At 41.9% G+C, this 20,185-nt stretch overlaps 1 protein-coding gene across 1 annotated transcript in view; it reads right to left on the minus strand.

Moving 5' to 3' along the window:
- Positions 1–10,258, minus strand: part of EHD4 (EH domain containing 4) — a 74,669-nt gene extending 64,411 nt beyond the window's left edge. Inside the window, exon 1 of the mRNA XM_004421454.3 lies at positions 9,954–10,258. Coding sequence (XP_004421511.1) covers positions 9,954–10,189 — 236 coding nt within the window. The 5' untranslated portion in view covers positions 10,190–10,258. The remainder of the gene's footprint in view (positions 1–9,953) is intronic.
- Positions 10,259–20,185: the final 9,927 nt, after the last annotated feature.

A 20,185-nucleotide genomic window follows, 5' to 3' on the forward strand; every position in this document is an offset into this window, starting at 1 on the left:
AAAATTCAACATTCATTCTAACTTTTTCAAATGAAATTCTTTTAAAATTAGTAATATAATGATAATTTCTTAACGTGATTAATTTATAAACTATTAAACCAACAGCTAACATCATATCTTAAGGTGAAAAACAAAAGCATGACCATTAAAATTAGAAGCTTGCTATGAATGCTCACTTCCCAATACAATAACATACGAAACAGAAGAGGAAACAAAGTAATTATGAATGTAACTGATACAGCTATCTATCTAGAAAATCCAAGAGAATCTACTGAAAAGCTATCTGAACAACTTGAATCAAATGAACAGAAACAAAATGAAAATGCAAAAATAAATCAGTGCTATCTTACATACTAGCAATACCCAGCTAGAAAATATAAAGGAAAAATAATCTGATTCACATGAGTGAAGGAGTATAAAATACCTAAGAACATCATTAAGAAGAGTATACAGAACCTGCATGAGTAAATCAACCATCTTTCTGGGATATAAAAAAGAAGGTCTGAGAAAAAGCAACACTGAGTTCCTGCTTGGGAAGAGCAAATGCCAAGATATAATGCAGTTCCAATACACATGGATCCCTATGGGATTTTCTGGGAAGAATCTAACGAAGTAATTTTAAGGTTCCTCTGAAAGAAGAACAGGAAATGATCATTGACAGTATTTGGAAAGTAAAGAGAAATAAGATCAGAAGGGTCTGCACTGCCATTTATTAAAGATGTTTTAAAGTGACAATACTTAAGACAGTGTGATGCAGGTATAAGATTCTACCAACAGAACAACAGAATGAGGGAGAAAGGTCCCAAAGCTCCCAATACTTAATAAATTAGCATATGAGGAAGCCTCACGTAACAGAGGGAAAAGGTAGGATTACTCAATAAATAGTGTTAAAAAAATGAATACTTTTGGGGCTGGCCTGGTGGCATAGTGGTTAAGTTTGTGTACTCCACTTCCCTGGCCCGGGGTTCGCAGGTTTGGATCCTGGGCGAGGACCTACGCACCGCCTGTCAAGCCACGCTATGGCAGTGTCCCATATAAAGTAGAGGAAGATGGGCAGGGACGTTAGCCCAGGGCCAATCTTCCTCAGCAAAAAGAGGAGGATTGGCAACAGATGTTAGCTCAGGGCTAATCTTCCTCAAAAAAAAAAAAAAAACTTTCTAAATAGACTTTATTTCTAAGGGGATTAAAGAGTTCAATATTTTAAAAAGCCTATTTAGAAAAAGAAAATATAGGTGAATATTTACTGAATCTTAGGATAAACAAGGATTTTCTGGGCATAAGAGTGACAAAAGACATCATGAAAGAGGAAAAAAATGTTAGATTTGACCACAAATATTAAATATATCTGCATGTCAAAAATTATCATAAAAAATTTAAAAGGCAAACCTCAGACTGGAAAAATACTTACAATAACTATGACAAAGAATTGATAGCCATTATTGAGCAAAATTTTTAAATATCCACAAAATAAAGACTAATACTCCAAATAAAAATTGGGCAAAGTTCACAGACAATTCACAAAGAAATATAGATGATGACTATACATAAGTTCAACTTCACTAGTTAAAAAAAAAAGCAAATTAAAAAAAACATTTCCTATCAAATTTACTTGTTTTTAACAGTAATATTTAGTTTTACTGATAGTTTGGTGAAATAACGATCCTCATATTAGACTCCCTGGTGGGAGTCTAATTTGGAATAACTTTTTTGAATAGGAATATGTATACACATATATTCAGGATAAAAATATATAGTGTGTATATATATATAAAATCAGAAATATTATAAACTTGAAAAATATTTATACCTTTTGATACAGTAATTCATGCTTAGCTATTCTAAGAAAAAAACTAGAAATACAAAGATTTATAGCCAAGAATGTTCATTGCAATATTATCATAACAGCATAAAATTAGAAAGTGTTCCAAGCTGTATGACAGAATATGATGCAGTCATTAAAGTTATTTTTGAAGATTACTTAATGACACAAGAAAAAGTTCATTATATCATATTAAGTGAAAAAAGCTGTTTATTACATTGCATTTATTGCATAATCCCCAGTTTTGTAAGCACGACTTCTATGTCTTCATCCAGGTCATTTGCTAAAAATGTGAACAGTTGGAGCATGGACCACAGGCCATGGAAGGTCCCCCAGGGCGAGTCTCCCTCTTTAGGCTGGTTGGTTCAATTGTCATGATTCTATCAGCTGAACCTTCGTCTATCAATGGTTCCCAAATCTTTCCTGGGGACGCTGCCTAAGAATTACTCTGAGAGGTGGTTTATAAAAACAGAAACAGATTTCTGAGCCTCACCCACAGAGATCCTGATTCAGGAGGTCTGGGATGAGGCCCTGGAATCTGTTTCAGATCTCCCAGTGATTCTGACCTGCAGCCTGATCTAGGAACCAAGCCTTTCCAATTCATAATTTTCCAACGTTTTGAAAAGTATATTGCATGTCTTTTACAAGTGAGCTTCTACATGTGAGTTAAGGCAAGGAATTTTATAATTAAACCCCACCCCCACCCCCCGCCACTTCTCCTACTTCTCCGGGACTGCTGCCGCTTTGTCAGGTAGATGATGTAATGGAGGAGAGGCCAGCCTGCAATGCCTTGCAGAGCTGACTGCCACCACTGCCACACCCCAGCTGCCCTGGAGCCCCCACTCCTGTTCCAGAATCCTTGCTCCAATTCCTGCCTCCTCCCAGCCTTCTGCAACACCTGCTGCTCCCCCTCTGCGGCCCCTTCCATCAACTTTTAACTCTGCTGAGGTCCCGCTCATCTTGAACCAAACCTCTGGAATGCGGGGACCAGGGCACACTTCCTCCCCTTCAGTGCCCAGTTGCTGAGAGTTTCTATATTTGACGCTTCACCTCCCACTCATTCCTCAACCCACGGCCACCTGGCTTCCATCACCACCACTTACTGACACAGCTCTTGCCAAGGTCACCCTGGCCACTGATGGCTAATCCACTGGTTCCGTTTCAATCCTTTTCCCAGAAGCATGTGCCGCTGCTGACCGCCCCTCTCTCTTTCCCTGGCTTTGGTGAGCGCCGTCTGCACCTGTCTCACCTGTCTAGCACCCATTTCCCCTTCTTTGATAATAGCACCCTGAGAAGCCACCTTTCCCCACTCTTGGTCCACATGGTTTGGGAGCTGAGCAGTGCACTCCAGCATGGGTATTTCATTCCCCTGGCTCTAGGATTGGTTTAGGAATAGGCATATGGCCAGAGCTGAATCAAGGAGAATCAAACCTGAGACTCTTGTTGAAACTGTTGAGGAAGAGGTTCTTTTTTTTCTCAGTGGGGTGGCTAGGCTGGCAGAATGTGAGTCTGGAATTAGAGATGGCCACTTGCCCACCCCATAACTGGCAACTGCCTGAGAACGAAGCCAACACGAGGAAGGCAGCAGAGCTGAGAGACAGTCCTGATGGCGTCCCTTGGGGTCCTAGGCCAGGCCTGAAGCCAGCACACTCTGGTCAGATCAGTTTCATGAGAAAATTTGTACCTTTTTACTTAGGACTATTTTAGTTGAATTTTTCTGTCACTTGCAACCAAAAGAATCCTAAGATGGCTCTGAACCACCATCCTCCCCTGGCATTGCTCCACCTCTCTGGTGACTTTTTCCCAGTGCGTCCACAAGCTCCTCTTCCTCTCGCTCCAGACCTATAAGTCCCACCCCTTGTGGACTGGGCACCTGGCTGTCCACTTAAACATGGGTTTAAATTTAAACTCATAATTATGCCCCACTCTTCCTCTTCTTGTGTCCCCATCTCAGCGGACAGCTCTACCACCCACCTGGTTACCCAAGAAACCTGGGCTTCATCATCGACGCTTTCTCACCCTCACTTCCCGGTCTCCTTTGGCAGCTAATTCTGGCTCATTCCTCAGGGCTCAGCTTTTAGGCTGCATCCTCAGGGAGGCCTTTTCCAGCCACCGAGCCTGAATGAAGGGCCCCTCCTATGCCGTCATCCTCCCCTGTGCTTCCAGTGTCACAGCTCTTGTCACTCAGAGCCCTAATGGCTTGTTGATTCTTTTCCACATTCCCCATGAAACTTGAACTTCTGTGATAGCTGGGCCCACCCTTGAAATCAATATTATTTCAATAAATAAGCAGTAGGGTATATAAGTATGATCTTATACTGTATACTGTAAATATAGTTTATTCTTCTGTAAAAACTAAGTATTTCAGAGAGATCTGCAAAGGGCACGGTATTTGGAACAGAAGACTGATTTTCAGGGCCTCCAGCGCCTGAATGAGGGTGAGAACCACCATACTGGGCTGCAGTGTTTCCCTAATGGGACTTTTTTTTAAATGGGTGAATGCCTCCTGGTGAGTGCCTTTACTTTTCTTCTCTTTAATAACTGAGTCTAGAGCTTCTCAAAGGAATGAAGTAGAGCTTTATTCTTAAACAGAATCTGTTTCTCCTCTTTTTTTGAAAACTGGGACATTTGCCTGCTTCCAGTTTTCTGATACTTTTCATATTCTTCATAATTTCTTAAAAATCACCAAACACAGTTCTTTGAGCACAACTGCAAGTTCCTCCTACATGGTCCTCCCATCCGTCTATCCACCCAGGTGTTTACTGGGCCTTGCCTGTGCCAGGCCCTGGAGAGCTCCTCGTCCTCTGGGTGCGAATCCTCTCAAACATAGCTGGGCTCCCTTCTACCATCTCTGGATCATTTTCTTTGTGAGAAAAGGAGGAAGCAGAATAACAGCCAAGTAGTTCTGCTTTCTGTTAACGTTACAGCCAGAGGCCCAAGCAGTGGGCCTATCACTTCCTGAATCTTTTTCTTGTTCTAATCATGCCTAAAAAGGCTTTTGTATTGTCTGAGGCATTTTTGCCTTCTCAGCTCACTCATTTCGGCTTCTTAATGCTTCACGCTGTCCATAAACCTTATTTCCACCCTTGCGTATAGATCCGCTGCCCCTTTTTCCCTATGAACACTATATTTAAATAATATTTAAAGTTTTAAAACACAACTACTTTATCAAGTATTTTATAGGAAAACATCATACCTGATTTTATTAACTTAATTTGAGTGTTATGAAGAATGAACATGCTTATACACTGACAAGAATATACAGGAAAAAAGCCACGTAGAGACTGGTGGCTATTTGTACCCCCTTTTTTCTCATGTCTGCTTCTTAATTCCTTTGTCCTTATGTTCTTTTAGCTTATTTCCACTTTTTTGTTTGCTTTCTTTCTGGCATCCACTTTTGTTTTAAATTATGGCACACATGCAGAAATTACTTGACTGGCACTAATTGCAGAATTATGAAAATTAAATAAATCATAGGATGCTTAGTATTAGAAGACTGAATTGTTTTATATTTTTTATTGAGATATAATTCATATCCCAGGAAATTCACCCTTTTAAAGGGCACAATTCTGTGGTTTCACAAAATTGTGCAACTAATATCACTATTTAATTTCAGAACATTTTCATCACCCCAAAAAGAAACCCTGTACCCATTAGCAGTCACTCTCTATTCCTTCTGTAATGTGGATATCCAACTGTCCCGCCATCATTTGTTGAAAAGAATATTCTTTCCCCCATTGGATTGTCTTGGAATGCTTGTAAGAACAAATTGACTATAGATGTATGGGTTTATTTCTTGGCTCTCAATTCTATTCCATTGATCTATATGTTGATTCTTATGCCAGTACCACATTGTTCTGATTACTGTAGCTTTGTAGTAAGTTTTGAAATTTGGAAGTATGAGAACTCCAACTCCGTTCTTTTTCAAGATTGTTTGGCTATTCTGGATCCCTCACATTTCCATGTGAATTTTAGGATCAGCCTGTCAATTTCTGTGAAGAAGGCAGTTGGGATTTTGGTAAAGATTACACTGAATCTGTGGATCACTTTGAGTGCTACCATTCTAAAGATATTAAGTCTTACAATCCATGAACATGGGATGGCTTTCTTTTTTTTTTTTTAGGTTTTCTTTAATTTCTTTCAACAAAGTTTTGTAGTTTTCAGTGCACAAGTTTTACACTACTTTTGTTAAATTTATTCCTAAGTATTTCATTCTTTTAGATGCTATTATAAATGGAATTGTTTTTTTAATTTCATTTTCAGATTATTTCAGATTACCAGTGCATAGAAATACAATGGATTTTGTATATTGATCTTTTATCCTGACACCTTGCTCAACTCATTTATTAGTTTTAAGAGTTTAGGATTTTCTATATACAAGATCACCTCCTCTGTGAATAGAGATGGTTTTGCTTCTTTCTTTCCAACCTACATGACTTCTATTTCTTTTTCTTGCCTAATTTTCTTGGTCTCTACCCTTTTAAAGCCCATACAGTTTCCTGAGTGACTTCCCTCTTTCTTTCCTCATCAGAATAAATTTTCTGGGAGAAGGGGACAGAGCGTAGGAGGGAAAAAAAAGAAAGTGGAGCTCTTAAAAATGAGAAGTTGCAACCATGCAGTTTGCATTGATTTTCGGTGAGCCTCACATCCTCTCAGTGGAAATGTCTTCCTTCACAGCACCTGGGCCTAGGGATTTTTCTAGGGAATCTCTGAAATCTGTTTTCCTCAGGTTTTGGACACAAGTCTGGCGAGCCCAACATCTACCCTTCCTTGGCTATTACAGAGTCTAAAATGACATGGCCACTTTCCCCGGACCCATCTCTTCTCCTTCTCTGGACAATTCTTTCTTGCTGGTCAGAGGTAGAGCATCAACAGTTCCTCTCATTGCATCCTCTGTCTTCTGAGAAATAAAACTGTCAGTGGGACAATAGGCTTATCAGCTGTTCTCCTTCTACCCCAAAGAGACCGACAAATATCTGCATCACATCTGAAGTCTCCTGGGCCAGTTTTGTGGTCCATGTGAGGAGAGTCCACCCAGACTCTCCTTCTATTCGTCCTCTTCCTTGAACTTGGGCCCCTCATGGTGATCTTCCACGCAGGAGTGAGCATATTTTTTTGACACTCAGGCTCTTTATTCACCCCACCTAGAAGACTTTTTCATCAGAAAAAAGCACACACTTAATTTCCTCACTCTTGGTGAATGCCCTGGCTCACCATGTTTCAGTGGGTCCCAGTTTTTCTCAGTCATGGGACAAAAGGAGGGAAGTGTGAGGTTTCATTAAAGGTGTGGAATGCACACTGAAGGCCTTGCTGAGTGGTCTGACAATAAGAGAAGTTTCCCTCCATATCAATGCAGTCTCTGTGTTACCAGGGACCTCTTGGAATGTGCAGGAAGCCAGGTGGGTAAGAATCTATGACTATGTAGATAGGTGCACCCTATCTCACAACCAAGTGTGAACTTTTAATGCTCAATGGCTAGAAGTAAACAACTCAAGTACTGACCAGCCTCAGAGCAAAGAGAGCCATGAAAACAGGCAGGATCCAGGATGGTCAGCACCCTGGGCCAAGCCCTCTGCTCCCCAGTCCCAGTGCAGGGCTCTGTGGGGTAGCTGCCTTTTGTTTGGGGCTTTCCTCCCAGGAGCTACATCTCTTCCCCTTAGCTCCACCCTGAAACCAAACTCAGGTCTCCAGTGTCTCACCAAGCTTCCTGTCCATCCTGATTTTCTTCCAACCTCACAGTGCACTTTCTGCCCGCTACCTTACGTCAGAGTCACTTAGGTCAGGGAAGGTCTCTCAAGAGCAAGTGACTCCCTGAGAGGTGACTCCTCCCTCACCCTGGGGTTGCACATGGCTCCAGTACCTACTGAGAAGTGGTCCATTTGGATGGAGCTGCCAGGAGTCAAATCTCAAAATCCTTCTTAAACCTATGCTTAGCTATTCCACAAAGCTCCCCCTAAATGATGAAACAGAAAGAAGAGTGAGAAATAATATAATGAAATAGGAAACTGAAAAAAAAGATCGATTCATGTTCCTGTAAGTTGTGCTCTCCTGCCTCAGGCTTGCTTATTATCTGGTCTGTGGGAACAGAGAGAGGCCCATATCACATCCAGGTTGGTTCAGCATCAACAGGGCTCCCTAATCACACGAGGCACAACAAAGCCCTTGTGGCCAAGACAGACAAGAGGAAGCGCCCAGGGTGCTGTGAACATGCCACCGCTAATGTCTGAGATTATTATAATTATAACAATGCTACCTTCTTATTCTTTATCTGTATATTTCAAAAGGTCCACTTCCCACTCTTGTACCACTTGGTAGTAATATTTCATTATCCCATATACTTAAAACTGGTTACTGGGGCCGGTCCCGTGGCGTAGCAGTTAAGTGCATGCGCTCCACTGCTGGCAGCCCGGGTTCTGATCCCAGGCGCACACCGATTCACCGCTTGTCAGGCCATATTGTGGCGGTGTCCTATATAAAGTGGAGGAAGATGGGCATGCATGTTAGCCCAGGGCCAGTCTTCCTCAGCAAAAAAAAAAAAAAAAAAAAAGGAGGAGGATTGGCGTGGAGGTTAGCTCAGGGCTGATCTTCCTCACACGCACACACAAAAAAAACTGGTTAGTATTACTGAGACCTTAAGTGTATTGTCTGTCATTTTTTGAGGTGCCAGTTACTGGAATATTTCTATGATTCATTTTGAGTGTCTGGGGTGACATACTTAATACTATTTTCAGCTTATTAATAAGCACCAAATAAAGCAATTTAAAAATTATTTTCTTCAGTCTTCCTTCACATTCAACTTACTGCCTAGAACTATATTTCAATATAGTGCATTTGCTTTGCTGAATTCATTCATAGTGTATCTGCAGGCCTGGTTTGAACATATTTCCTATAGTGACAACCACTCTATTTGTAGGAACTATTTAGGTCACTGGAGTGGAGAAAAAGAGGCCACTACTGAATAGAAATGGCATGTATCCAAATATAGATGCAGTTTTCTGAACACCTGTTGAACATCAATGATGACAAGATTGTTACAATTTCCAAAACCCCAAACCAAAACCTTAAATAGTCAGTCACTTTGTTTCAACTGACACAAGGTTTAAACCAGGAAAACAAGTCTAACCAGAGCCTCCATATGCCAGATGCTTTAGCAGTAAAATAGTCTCTTCAAAAAGCAATGTTTCAATGTAAATTATTTCCCATCAAAAATCACCTCGGAGGAAGCTATATGATTTGAAGTTTAGGCCATGTGCAGTAATTGTTTGCTTTTGGAGACACAGCGAGCATGACAAATATTTTCAGTTGTCAAGGGTGAGTTAGGAGGGAATGAGCCACCTAAGAAATGGAAACTAACGAATAGTAATATGACACTCCCCCTTAGTTCCACTGGGCGCCGGCTGGTTCAGCAGCTACACCCAGCTAACTTCCTAGGGCTGGATAAAGGCGAGGCTGTATAAGAGCTAAATGATGGAGGCCTCTCTACCGCCTCCCCCGAACACTGTGGTGGTGGTGTTGCTGGTGGTGGTGGGGCATGCACTGACCTCAGCAGAAGGGAGCATGGGCAATACCCTCTACTGTTGCCATTCATTCATTCAATAAATAGTTATGCGTCAGGCACTGTGTTAGGGAGTTAACTCTTCAACTATGATTCAACAGTCCGTTGTGATACTCCCATTTCGGTCCCCATTTCCAGCCCTAGGCCTCGCTCGCTCATCAAGAAGGCGCTTAGAATAGCCTTGCTCTCCCTGCCTTCCCTGGGCCCCCAGGCCAGGGTGACAGGATAAAGCCAGCTGGAGGAGTGCCTTTCCAAGAGCAAGGAAGGAGGGCTCGTAGTACGCCGGTAGAAGGGGTTCCCGGGACCCTTGTGCCCGCGTGGGGAGAGCCAGCTCCTCCTCGGGCCGCCGCGCCCCGGGGCGGGGCTGCGGGCACCCAGGCACCGCGCTCGGACAGGGAACCTGGGTCACGCCGATGCTGGAGGCGGAGGCAGCGGCGAGGGGTCCGCGAGGGGAAGTAGGGGCTGCAGGGAGCCCGAGGGCGGCGGGAGGCGGGTGACAACACGCGCACACGTGGGGAGGATCGCCGCCATCTAGGTGGTTGGCAGGGGTCCAGCAGGGGTGAGGGCGGGGCGGGTTACCTGATGAAGGTGGTCTTGCCCGTGCTGTACTGGCCCACTAGGAGGATCATGGGCTTGTTTTCGAAGTCGGCGTCCTCCAGCGCGGGCGAGTGGAACTCGTGGAAGCGGTACGCCTCCTCCAGCGGCAGCACCTTGCGCAGGTAGAGCGAGCGCAGGCCGCCCGTCACCGTCTGCACGGCGTCCATGCCGCCTGCGCGTTCGCGCCCGCCCGCCTGCCGCCCCATCCAGCTGAACATCTCGCCGCCGGTCCGCCCGTCGGCTTCACACGCCGACCCTGCTCCGGGTTCGACCCTCCCCGGCTCTCACTGAGCTGTCTCAGCCGCGCTCGCCGCCGCCCGAGCTGGCCCCGCCTCGAGCCTTCGCAGCCAATCTCCGGTCGCCACGTCACGAGCGTTCGTTCACTATTCAGGAGGGCTCTCTCCAGTCCTTCCTCATTGGGTCGCTGCCGGCGCGGGTGGAGGCGTCAGCCAATGGAGAGGAGGTTCTTAATAAATTATTGATGACGGAGTCCATCTGTAGGACTGGGCTGGGGAGAGGGTGTCTCTCCTGGCGGGTGGCGCCGACTTGTCATCGGAGGGGCCCTCATTGGTCGCCGAGGCCCCGCCGCTGGCCAGGTGGCATCGGCTTCCGGGCAAATCTGAGCTGGCACGAACGAGCCTCCGGAGGCTGCTTCGTCTCCCGGAACGTTTCCTTATCCCAGCCCTATGGACGTCAATACTGGGGACAGAAGTTCAGCAAGTTGACAGACAGGTTCTTTCCTCCCGCTGGCAGGTTATTATTACCCTCATTTTATTGGTGAAGAGACCTTTGAGTCACGGACATAACTCCAATCTACTTGGATAGATATTTCTCCTACTTCTCGACGCTGCCTCCGCTAACTTCTGGATGGTTTGAAGGCATTTTGCCCTTAGTTTTCTTTACATGATTTTCTGTAAAATTCAAGATTTAGTCAACATCCTCATTATTACAACTTAATTTCCACATATTGACATGTAAAAGAGTTATTGTTGCCTCCCAGCTATCTCTTTTTCAGGTTAAAAGGACAACATCTAAATTGAGATTGAGAGAAATAATCAGCCATCACTTATGGTGTCCTAGGTTACAGTTTTAGAATATTTCTCAGTTGTTTTAGAACATTTCTCAAGTGTGATCCACAGGGCCACCTGCATGAGAATAACCTGGGATGCTTGTTAAAATGCAGATTTCTGGTCATCACCCCAGACCTACTGAGTTAAAATATTGAGGAGGGATTGAGCTCAACAAATGCCCCAGGTGATTCTGATGTACCCTAAATTTGGGGAACTATGATGCACAACAGTACTTCTCAAACTTGATAGAAATGCACATTCTGATTCAGTAGGTATGGGGTAGGACCCAAGACTGCATTTCTAACAAGCTCCCAGGTGTTGCCAATGCTGCTTGTCCATACTTTGAGTACCAAGGCTGTAGTGAAGAGAGAACAGGACTTGGCATCAAAAGACCTGGGTTTGAATCCTGACTATATAAATTAGTGGCTATGTGACCTTAAATGCAATGAATTACTTTTCTGCCTCAGTTTCCTTGTTTGTAAAATAGGAACTTCTTTGGAGTTGTCATGTGTATCAAATATTTAGAGGAAGCTATATGTAACTAGGGAAGTGAATAGACAGCCAAGGGAAAATGAAGTTAGATATCTGCCTCATGTCAAAATAAAACAAAGATTGAAATGTAAAAATAAAATGAAACCATAAAACTACTAAAAGAAGGTACAGTGAAGATTTATAAAATTTTGGAAGGGAAAAGCCTTTCTAACAAAAACCGAAGACAGAAATTATGAAAGAAAAGGTTAATAGATTTATCAACAAAAAAGTAAAAGCTTCAATGTGTTTTTAAAAATACATAAAAAACAAACCTATATAAATGTACTCTTACCATATGATCCAGAAATTGTGCTCCTTGGTATTTACCCAAATGAGTTGAAAACTTACGTCCACACAAAAACTGCACACGGATGTTTATAGCAGCTTTATTCATAATCGCCAAAACTTGGAAGCAACCAAGATGTCCTTTGCTAGGTGAATGGATAAATAAACTGTGGTACATCCAGATAATGGAATATTATTTAGTGCTAAAAAGAAATAAGCTATCAAGCCATGAAAAGACATGAAGGAAATTTAAATCAATATTACTAAGTGAAAGAAGCCAATCTGAAAAGGCTACATACCGTATGATTGCAACTATATGACATTCTGGAAAAGGCAAAACTACAGAGACAGTAAAAAGATCAGTGGTTGCCAGGGGTTAGGGAGGAGGGAAGGATGAACAGAAAGAACACAAAAGATTTGTAGGGAAGTGAAACTATTCTGTATGATAATGTAATGGTGGATACATGTCATTACACATTTGTCCAAACCCATAGAATGTATAACACCAAGAGTGAACTCTAATGTAAAATATAGATTTGGGGTGATGATAATGTGTCAATGTAAGCTAGATTCATTGATTGTAACAAATGTACCACTCTGGTGCTGGATGTTGGTAGTGTGGGATGTTGATAGTGGGGAGGCTGTGTGTTGGAGGGACAGGGGGTTTATGGGAATTCTACGTACTTTATTCTCAATTTTGCTGTGAATCTAAGACTGCTCCAAAAAATTCTATTAAAAATAGTATATATATAAAACAAACAAATCCATAAACAAAGTTAAAAGGCAAAAGACAAATTGGGAAAAATAGTGACAGACATATATGATAGATATATTCAATTAAGGATATTAGATCTTTAAAAAGCTACTATAAAATTATTAAGAAATGAACACTCCATTAGAAAAGTGAGCAGATGACATAGACAACTAATAAAACAAATGCAATTGACCAATAAACATTAAATGATGCTGACCTCCACTAATAATCAAAGAAACACAAATTTAAAATAGATAACATTAAGAATGGCAGACTTTTATTTTTCTAAGATAATGCCTAATGTTGGCAAGTGTGTAGGAAAAGGTACCTTCTCATATATTGCTGAAGATGGTATAAATTGGCACTTTTCTGGAGTCAATACTTATCAAAAATCTTGAAAATGCACATTTGAGACTTCTGCTTCTGCAACATCAAACTTAATGGCGAAATGACTGAATGTTTTCCCTCTAAGATTAGGAAAAAGGTAAAATGTCTACTCTTACCACTTCTATTTAACATCACACTAGAGATTCTGACCAGCACTATAAAGCCAGAGGAAGAAGAGGTATCCAGATGGGATAGGAAGAAGTAAAATTGTCTTTATTTGCAGAAGACATGATCATCTATGTAAAAAATTCTATATAATCTACAAAAAAAGCTATTAAGACTAATAAGTGAGTTTAGCAAGGTTGCTGGATACAAGATACATACACAAATGCCAGCTATATTTTTATATGTTAGAAAGGAACAATTGGACAATGAAGTAAAAAATCAAGATCATTTGCAATAGCCATCAAGAACATGAAATACTTAGGGATAAATCTAATAAAAAATGGACAAAGTCTATACACTGAGAACTACAAAGCATTTCTGAGAGAAATAAAAAAGGCCTAAAGAAATGGAGATACATACCATGCTCGGGGATCAGAAGACTCAATATTGTTAAGATCTTAATTTTCTCCAAACTGATTTATAGATTTAGTGCAATCCCAGCAGGCTTTTATTTTTGTAGAAATCGACAAGCTGAATCTAAAATTCATATGTAAATACAAAAGACCTCAAGTAGCCAAAACATCTTTGAAAAATAACAAAGTTGGAGGACTTACACTACCTAATTTCAAGACTTATTGTAAAGCTACAGAAATCAAGACAGTGTGGTATTGGTGTAAAGATAGACTAATATATCAATGGAGCAAATAGAGTCCAGAAATAGACCCACACATATACAGTCAATTAATTTTTGACAAAGTGCAAAGACTATTCAATGGATAAAGAAAAGCCTTTTCAACCAATAATGCTAGAACAATTGGATACCTATGTGTGAAAATATGAACTTTGACCCATACCTTGCACTGTATGTAATAATTAACTCAAAATGATTATAGACATAAATGTAAAACTTAAAATTATAAAACTTCTAGAAGAAAACATAGGACAAAATCTTTATGACCCTATGTAGGGAAAGGTTTCTTAGATGATACCGAAAGTGTGGTCCACAAAAGAAAAAATTGATAAATTGGACTTATCAAAATTAAGAACTTCTGACCTTTGAAAGATACTGTTAAAAGAATGAAAAGACAAGCCACAGACTAGGAGAATATATTTGCAAATCACATATCTGATAAAGGACTTGTATCCAGGTGTATATATATATATATATATATGTATATATATGTATATGTATATATATATGTATATATATGTATATGTATATATATGTATATATGTATATGTATATATATGTATATATATGTATATGTATATATATATGTATATGTATATATATATGTATATATATGTATATGTATATATATATGTATATATATATATAAAGACCTCTTAAAACTCAATAATAAAAAACAACCCAATTTAAAAAATGGAAAAAATATTTGAAAAGATACTTTACCAAAGAAGACGTATGGGTGGCAAATAAGCACATGAAAAGAACTTCAACATCATTAATCGTTAAGAAAATGAAAATTAAAATCACAATGAGATACCACTACATACCCATGAGAATGTCTAAAATTAAGAAGACAGACGATACCAATTGTTGGTGAGAATGTGGAATAACTGGAACTCTCATACATTGTTAGTGGAATGTAAAATGGTACAATCACTTTGAAAAATACTTTGTCAGTTTCTTAAAAAGTGAAGCATACACCTACCATGTGACCCAGCAGGGGAGGAGCAGAGGGAAGGATTACAAAGGGCATGAGAAAACTTTTGGGGGTGAAGGATTTATTCGTTACCTTGATTGTGGTGATGGTTGACAGTTGTATGCATCTGTCAAAACTCATCAAATTGTGTACTTTAAATATGTGCAGTTTATTGTATGTTAATTATACCTTTATTAGTTGTTAGAAATGCTCATGTTTCTTGACTCAGAAATTTTATCCTGAGGAAATAATGAATGTAAAGCTTTATCTAAAGAATGTTTATCAGTATGTCACTTATAATAGTGAAAAGCTGTAACTAGATGTTCCCCCATGGAGGATTAGTTAAGCAGATGATGGATTCCTACGCAGTCTCTGAAAATTGTGTCATATAAGAAGAATATTAATGACCTGGGAAAATGCTCAGCTATATTTTCTGATATATAAAATCAGAAAAAGCTATATTTTGTTTTGTTTTGTTTTTTGGTGAGGAAGATTCGCCCTGAGCTAACACCTATGCCAATCCTCCTCTATTTTTTGTACGTGGGTCACTGCCACAGCATGGCAGACGAGTGGTGTATGTCTGCACCCAAGATCTAAACTTGTGAACTGGGCCGCCGAAGCAGAGTGCGCCAAGCTCAACCACTAGGCCACAGGGCTGGCCCCCAGAATATGTTGTTTAAGTGGACAAAGGCAGATTATAGAAGTGAATACATGCAATTGCTATTGAAAACAGTATGGTGGTTCCTCAAAAAATTAAAAACAGAACTACCATATGGTCCAGCAATCCCACTTCTGGGTATATATCCAAAATTATTGAAAGCTGTGTCTCTAAGAGATACTTGCATACCCATGTTCATAGCAGCATATTCACAATAGTCAAGAGGTGGAAGCAACCCAAGTGTCCACTGATGGATGAATGGATAAACAAAAAGTGGTATATATATGCAATGAAATATTACTCAGCCTTAAAAAGGAAGGAAATTCTGTCACATGCTACAATATGGATGAACCTTGAGAACGTTATGCTAAGTGAAATAAGCCAGGCACAAAAAGACAAATAGTGTATGATTCCACTTATATGAAGTATCTAAAGTAGTCAGATTCATAGAACCAGAAAGTAGAATGGTGGTTGCTAGGGGCTGGCAGGAGGAGGAAATGGGGAGTTGTTCAATGGGTATAGAGTTTCAGTTTTGCAAAATGAAAACATTCTGGAGATCTGTTGTACAACAATGTGAATATAGTTAACACTTCTGGGCCGTACACTTAAAAAATAGTTAAGATGGTAAATTTTATGTTATGTATTTTTTACCACAATTTTTAAAAAGTGAATGTATTGGATTTTTGTATTTTCTTTAAAGAAATGAAAGTATCCAAGGAAAGGATGGGAAGGAAAAAACCCCAGATAGTAATGATCTCTGAGTTTTGGAATGATATATGATCTTAGTTTCTTTCTGTATATGCTGTAGCTTTTTTCAAATTTTACACAATAATCATGTTCTTGTTTTATAATCAGAAAAAAAAATTTTAAGGAAGAAAAAAATTATTGTCTTTAAAAAAAAAGAGAGTCCTGAAAGAGCCTAGTCCAGGAGTCCACCACCATGTCTTACTTTTCTTCCTTCTCTGTTCTCATCCAGCTGCAACATCAGCTTTCCGTTCTTGTTCCATCCTGGATGGAGGGGGAGAGCGACCGACCCTCCCCAGGAGAGGAATCTTGCATTTATTTGCAATTTGTGATACTCTTGGTTTTCTTTCTTCAGATGAAACAATCCCAGTTTCAGTCACCTTTTCATCTGAATCCAATTGTTTTTTTTAGGTTAAATCCTATCACAGGCAACTCTACAGGGAGTGCCATTAGTTGCCTGGAATTTTGTTGTATTGAATAATTCTTGAAATAAGTATCTTATTAATAAGATATTATCTTAATAAGACTCACAACTTTTTGCTGTATGGAAGTTTGAATTATAATTCTTGTGGAAGGGTTTCTTCTTCTTCTTCTTGGTAATTTGATGGTCCCAAGGTTCGCTCTAGATGGTGTTCAGTGGTTGGCTCTAAGTACATACCAAGTCCTGTGTCTTATTCTGATCACTTTAAATTCCGGAGTGGTTGAAGGCCTGGGAGACACGTGCTGAGACTAGAGGAGGCACTTCAGCCTGGGAAGAACCTCCTTCACTCTCAGACACACCTCTCCTTTCTCTGTGGCCACTTACCCAGGCCTGCTGCCACTCTGAGATGTAGCTTGTAGGACACGCAGGTGGAGATATCTGGTAGGTACTTGCAGCAAGACTGCCAGTTGCCTATAAATTGTCCTTCTTCAACAACAGAACTCTGACTTTGAGCTGGGCACACTGCCACCCAGGTGAAAACAAAATTTTCCAGCCTCCCTGCTGTTAAGCGTGATCATGAGACCAAGTTTCGGTTGCTGATGTGTTACCTGAAGGATGACTGGGACTTGAAGGAAGTCTCCTTTAAAAAGAAAAGAGTTCAATCTTTCTCTCCCCTTCTTCCCTCTTGTAGCCTGGGATATGGATATGATGGCTGGAACTCCAGGGCTCATCTTGGACAATGACGCCAAGGACTACACAAGGGATGATAAATCCTGCTGGAAGGAACAGGATCCCTGATGAATCATGGAAGTGCCACGTCAGCCTTGGACTGCCTCCCTGTGAGTTTCTTTCACATGAGTGCATTTAAGCCACTACGTGTCAGGTCTCTGTTAGTCAGAGAGGAAAGTAATTCCTAGTTTACACTGACTTTGTTACTAGAAATGGAGTCTACAGTAACAGAATCCAAAATGTGACATTCATGTAGTGGAAGAGGGAGAAGGTCAACATTAAGGATTCAGTTATCACAGGCTGGGATTTAAAACACAGTCACATATTTTTTTTTGACATGCCTCCTATCAAGAGATAGGATCTTTGTCCTCTCCCCTTAACTCTAGGCTGGCTTGTGAATGCTTCTGCCAATAGAGGACTGTGGAAGTGATGCCGTGTGACTTCTGAGGCTAGGTCACAATATGCCATGCAGCTGCCGCTGTGTTACACTCACCCTTGGAGCCCTGGGCTGCCATTTCAGAAGACTGACTATCCTCAGACCACCAAGCTGGGGAGGCCACGTGAAGGTGCTCTGACAGACAGTCAAGCAAACTAAGCCTGACCTTCATCCTTCCCAGTCTTGTCAGCCCAGGCACCAGACACGTGACTGAAGGAGCCACCTCAGATCCTTCAGACCCAACTGTTCCAGACCCCAGCATTCTGAGTCCTCCCCAACAGCTCAAGTCATCTGAGCTGAGGCCCCACACATGGAGCAGACAAGAGCTGTCCTTGCTGTGCCCTTTCCAAATTCCTGACCCACAGAATCTGTGGGTGTAATCAAATGGTGGTTATTTTATGCCAATATATTTTGGGAGGTTTTGTTGCTCAGCAAGAGATAACTGGAACAGCTGGTAATTCTTATTATCTTGTTAAGATAAAAGTTTAGTTTTATTTCACAGAAAAGAAGTCCAGAGCTAGGTAAACTAGGTCTGGCTTGGTATCTTCATAGTCAGTAGGAGCTCAGACCCCTTTATCCTCCCTGCTGCCTGGAATGTGGACATGATGGGTGGAGCTCCAACAGCCGTACTGAACCAGAAGGCAAACTTGAGGATGGCAGAAGCAAGAGCTGAAAGGAGCCTGGGTGTCTGATAAGAAATAGAGAAATAAACATCTTCTATCTTGTTTAAGCCACTGTAATTTTAGATCTTTTTGTCTATGTAGCAAAAGTAATGCTAACTGCTATAGAATTGGAATATATGAATCAAGAACTTGGGAGATTGGCTTGGCCAGAGCTAAAGGTTTGAGAGTTTTCAAAATAGAAGCAGTAGTTGAAGTCCTGGGTGTAGCTGAGATTGCTTAAGGAGAGTATAGGGGGAGAAAAGAGGAGAGCTCAGGAGAGAACCTCACGAATACCAGCAGTTAAAGGAGAGCAGGGGAGGTGAGGCCAGGGGAGGGGCTTGAAAGTGGGAAGAAATCCAGGACAGAAGGTGTCCAGCAAACCTGGCCCCTCCCCTTTAGGGCTGGGTTGGCAGCCCCTAATGTGTGCCCCTTGTGTACACAGCTCATACGGAACCGTCTCTTCGTATTGCAAGGCTCTGTCTCCAGGGGGGCCTCCTACAGGGGACCAGAAGGAAGCTCCTTGAAGTGTGGGGTCCGTTGTTAATCCTTTTTATTGTCTCAGGGCCTACAACAGTGACCGGCACGTAGAGGGAAGGCAATAAATTTTGCCAGCGGAACTGAATTGAGCTGCTGTTGGCAAGGAAGTCACGGGAAGGGAGGGTTTCAGGAAGGAGGGAGTGGTCAGCAGTGCCAAATGCTGAGAACAATCAAGCCAGATACAGCCTGTAAAGGGCCCGTGCCACTGGGCTCAGTGTGTCCGGCAGTGAGGAGGACAGCAGCGACCTTGGGGAGAGGCGTTGGGGAAGCATCTACTGTGGGACAGGGTGGCTGGGCTGCGTGGCCCTGTGGTGTGCTGGCTGCTGTCTTGGGAAGGAAAGGGGAGGCAAGGAGGGAGGGATACTGCAGGGGAGAGGAATTTCATTTAATTTTTCTGGGTAATCATGTTTACAAGCAGAGAACAGGGACCCTGAGGAGGGCCTCCCTGACCTCTACAGGACACTGTGCCCTTGCCCCTATCAGAGCTGATGACACTTTGTCCTTATCCCTGGTGTGGCCCTTGCTCATCTCCTGCTCTGTGACATCACCAGCATCGTTTTAGAAGCTGTCACTATTTAACTACTCGAGTCTATATAAAAATCTTTTCAGGGCCGACCCCGTGGCTTAGCAGTTAAGTGCGCGTGCTCCGCTGCTGGCGGCCCGGGTTCGGATCCCGGGCGCGCACCGACGCGCTGCTTCTCTGACCATGCTGAGGCCGCATCCCACATACAGCAACTAGAAGGATGTGCAGCTATGACACACAACTATCTACTGGGGCTTTGGGGGAAAAAACAAATAAATAAAATTGAAAAAAATAATCTTTTCATGTTTTTCCCTCCAACCCAAATCTAAGTTCCTGGAAAGCAGAGGCTGTTTACTGCCTGCTGTGTACCAAGTAGGTGCTCAGCTCATGCTGGCTGCCCTTTCTTCCTCTCCATCAGTGCTTCCTGAAGACCATCTGAGCTTCAAACGGCATGGGTCAGCAAGAGCTGGGGCTCCACTAGCTGCTGACGGGGCTTCATAAAAACAGAGGAGCACCCCCCACAAGAAGGTGGCACCCCTGCGGGAGGACAGGGAGCAGTGGAGGAGAGGAGGGATGGGATGGAAATGGCCTTCTCACACCTCTGGCAGTGGTGCCTGGGAAGCCAGGCAGGGATGAGGGCAGGAGTTATGCATGTTCTGCAACATCAGATAATGAGAGCAGATGAGTCAACAGCATTTACCCACA

This window comes from Ceratotherium simum, chromosome 3 (genome assembly GCF_057802395.1).
Source record: "Ceratotherium simum simum isolate JZ-2026a chromosome 3, ASM5780239v1, whole genome shotgun sequence".
Taxonomy (NCBI): domain Eukaryota; kingdom Metazoa; phylum Chordata; class Mammalia; order Perissodactyla; family Rhinocerotidae; genus Ceratotherium; species Ceratotherium simum.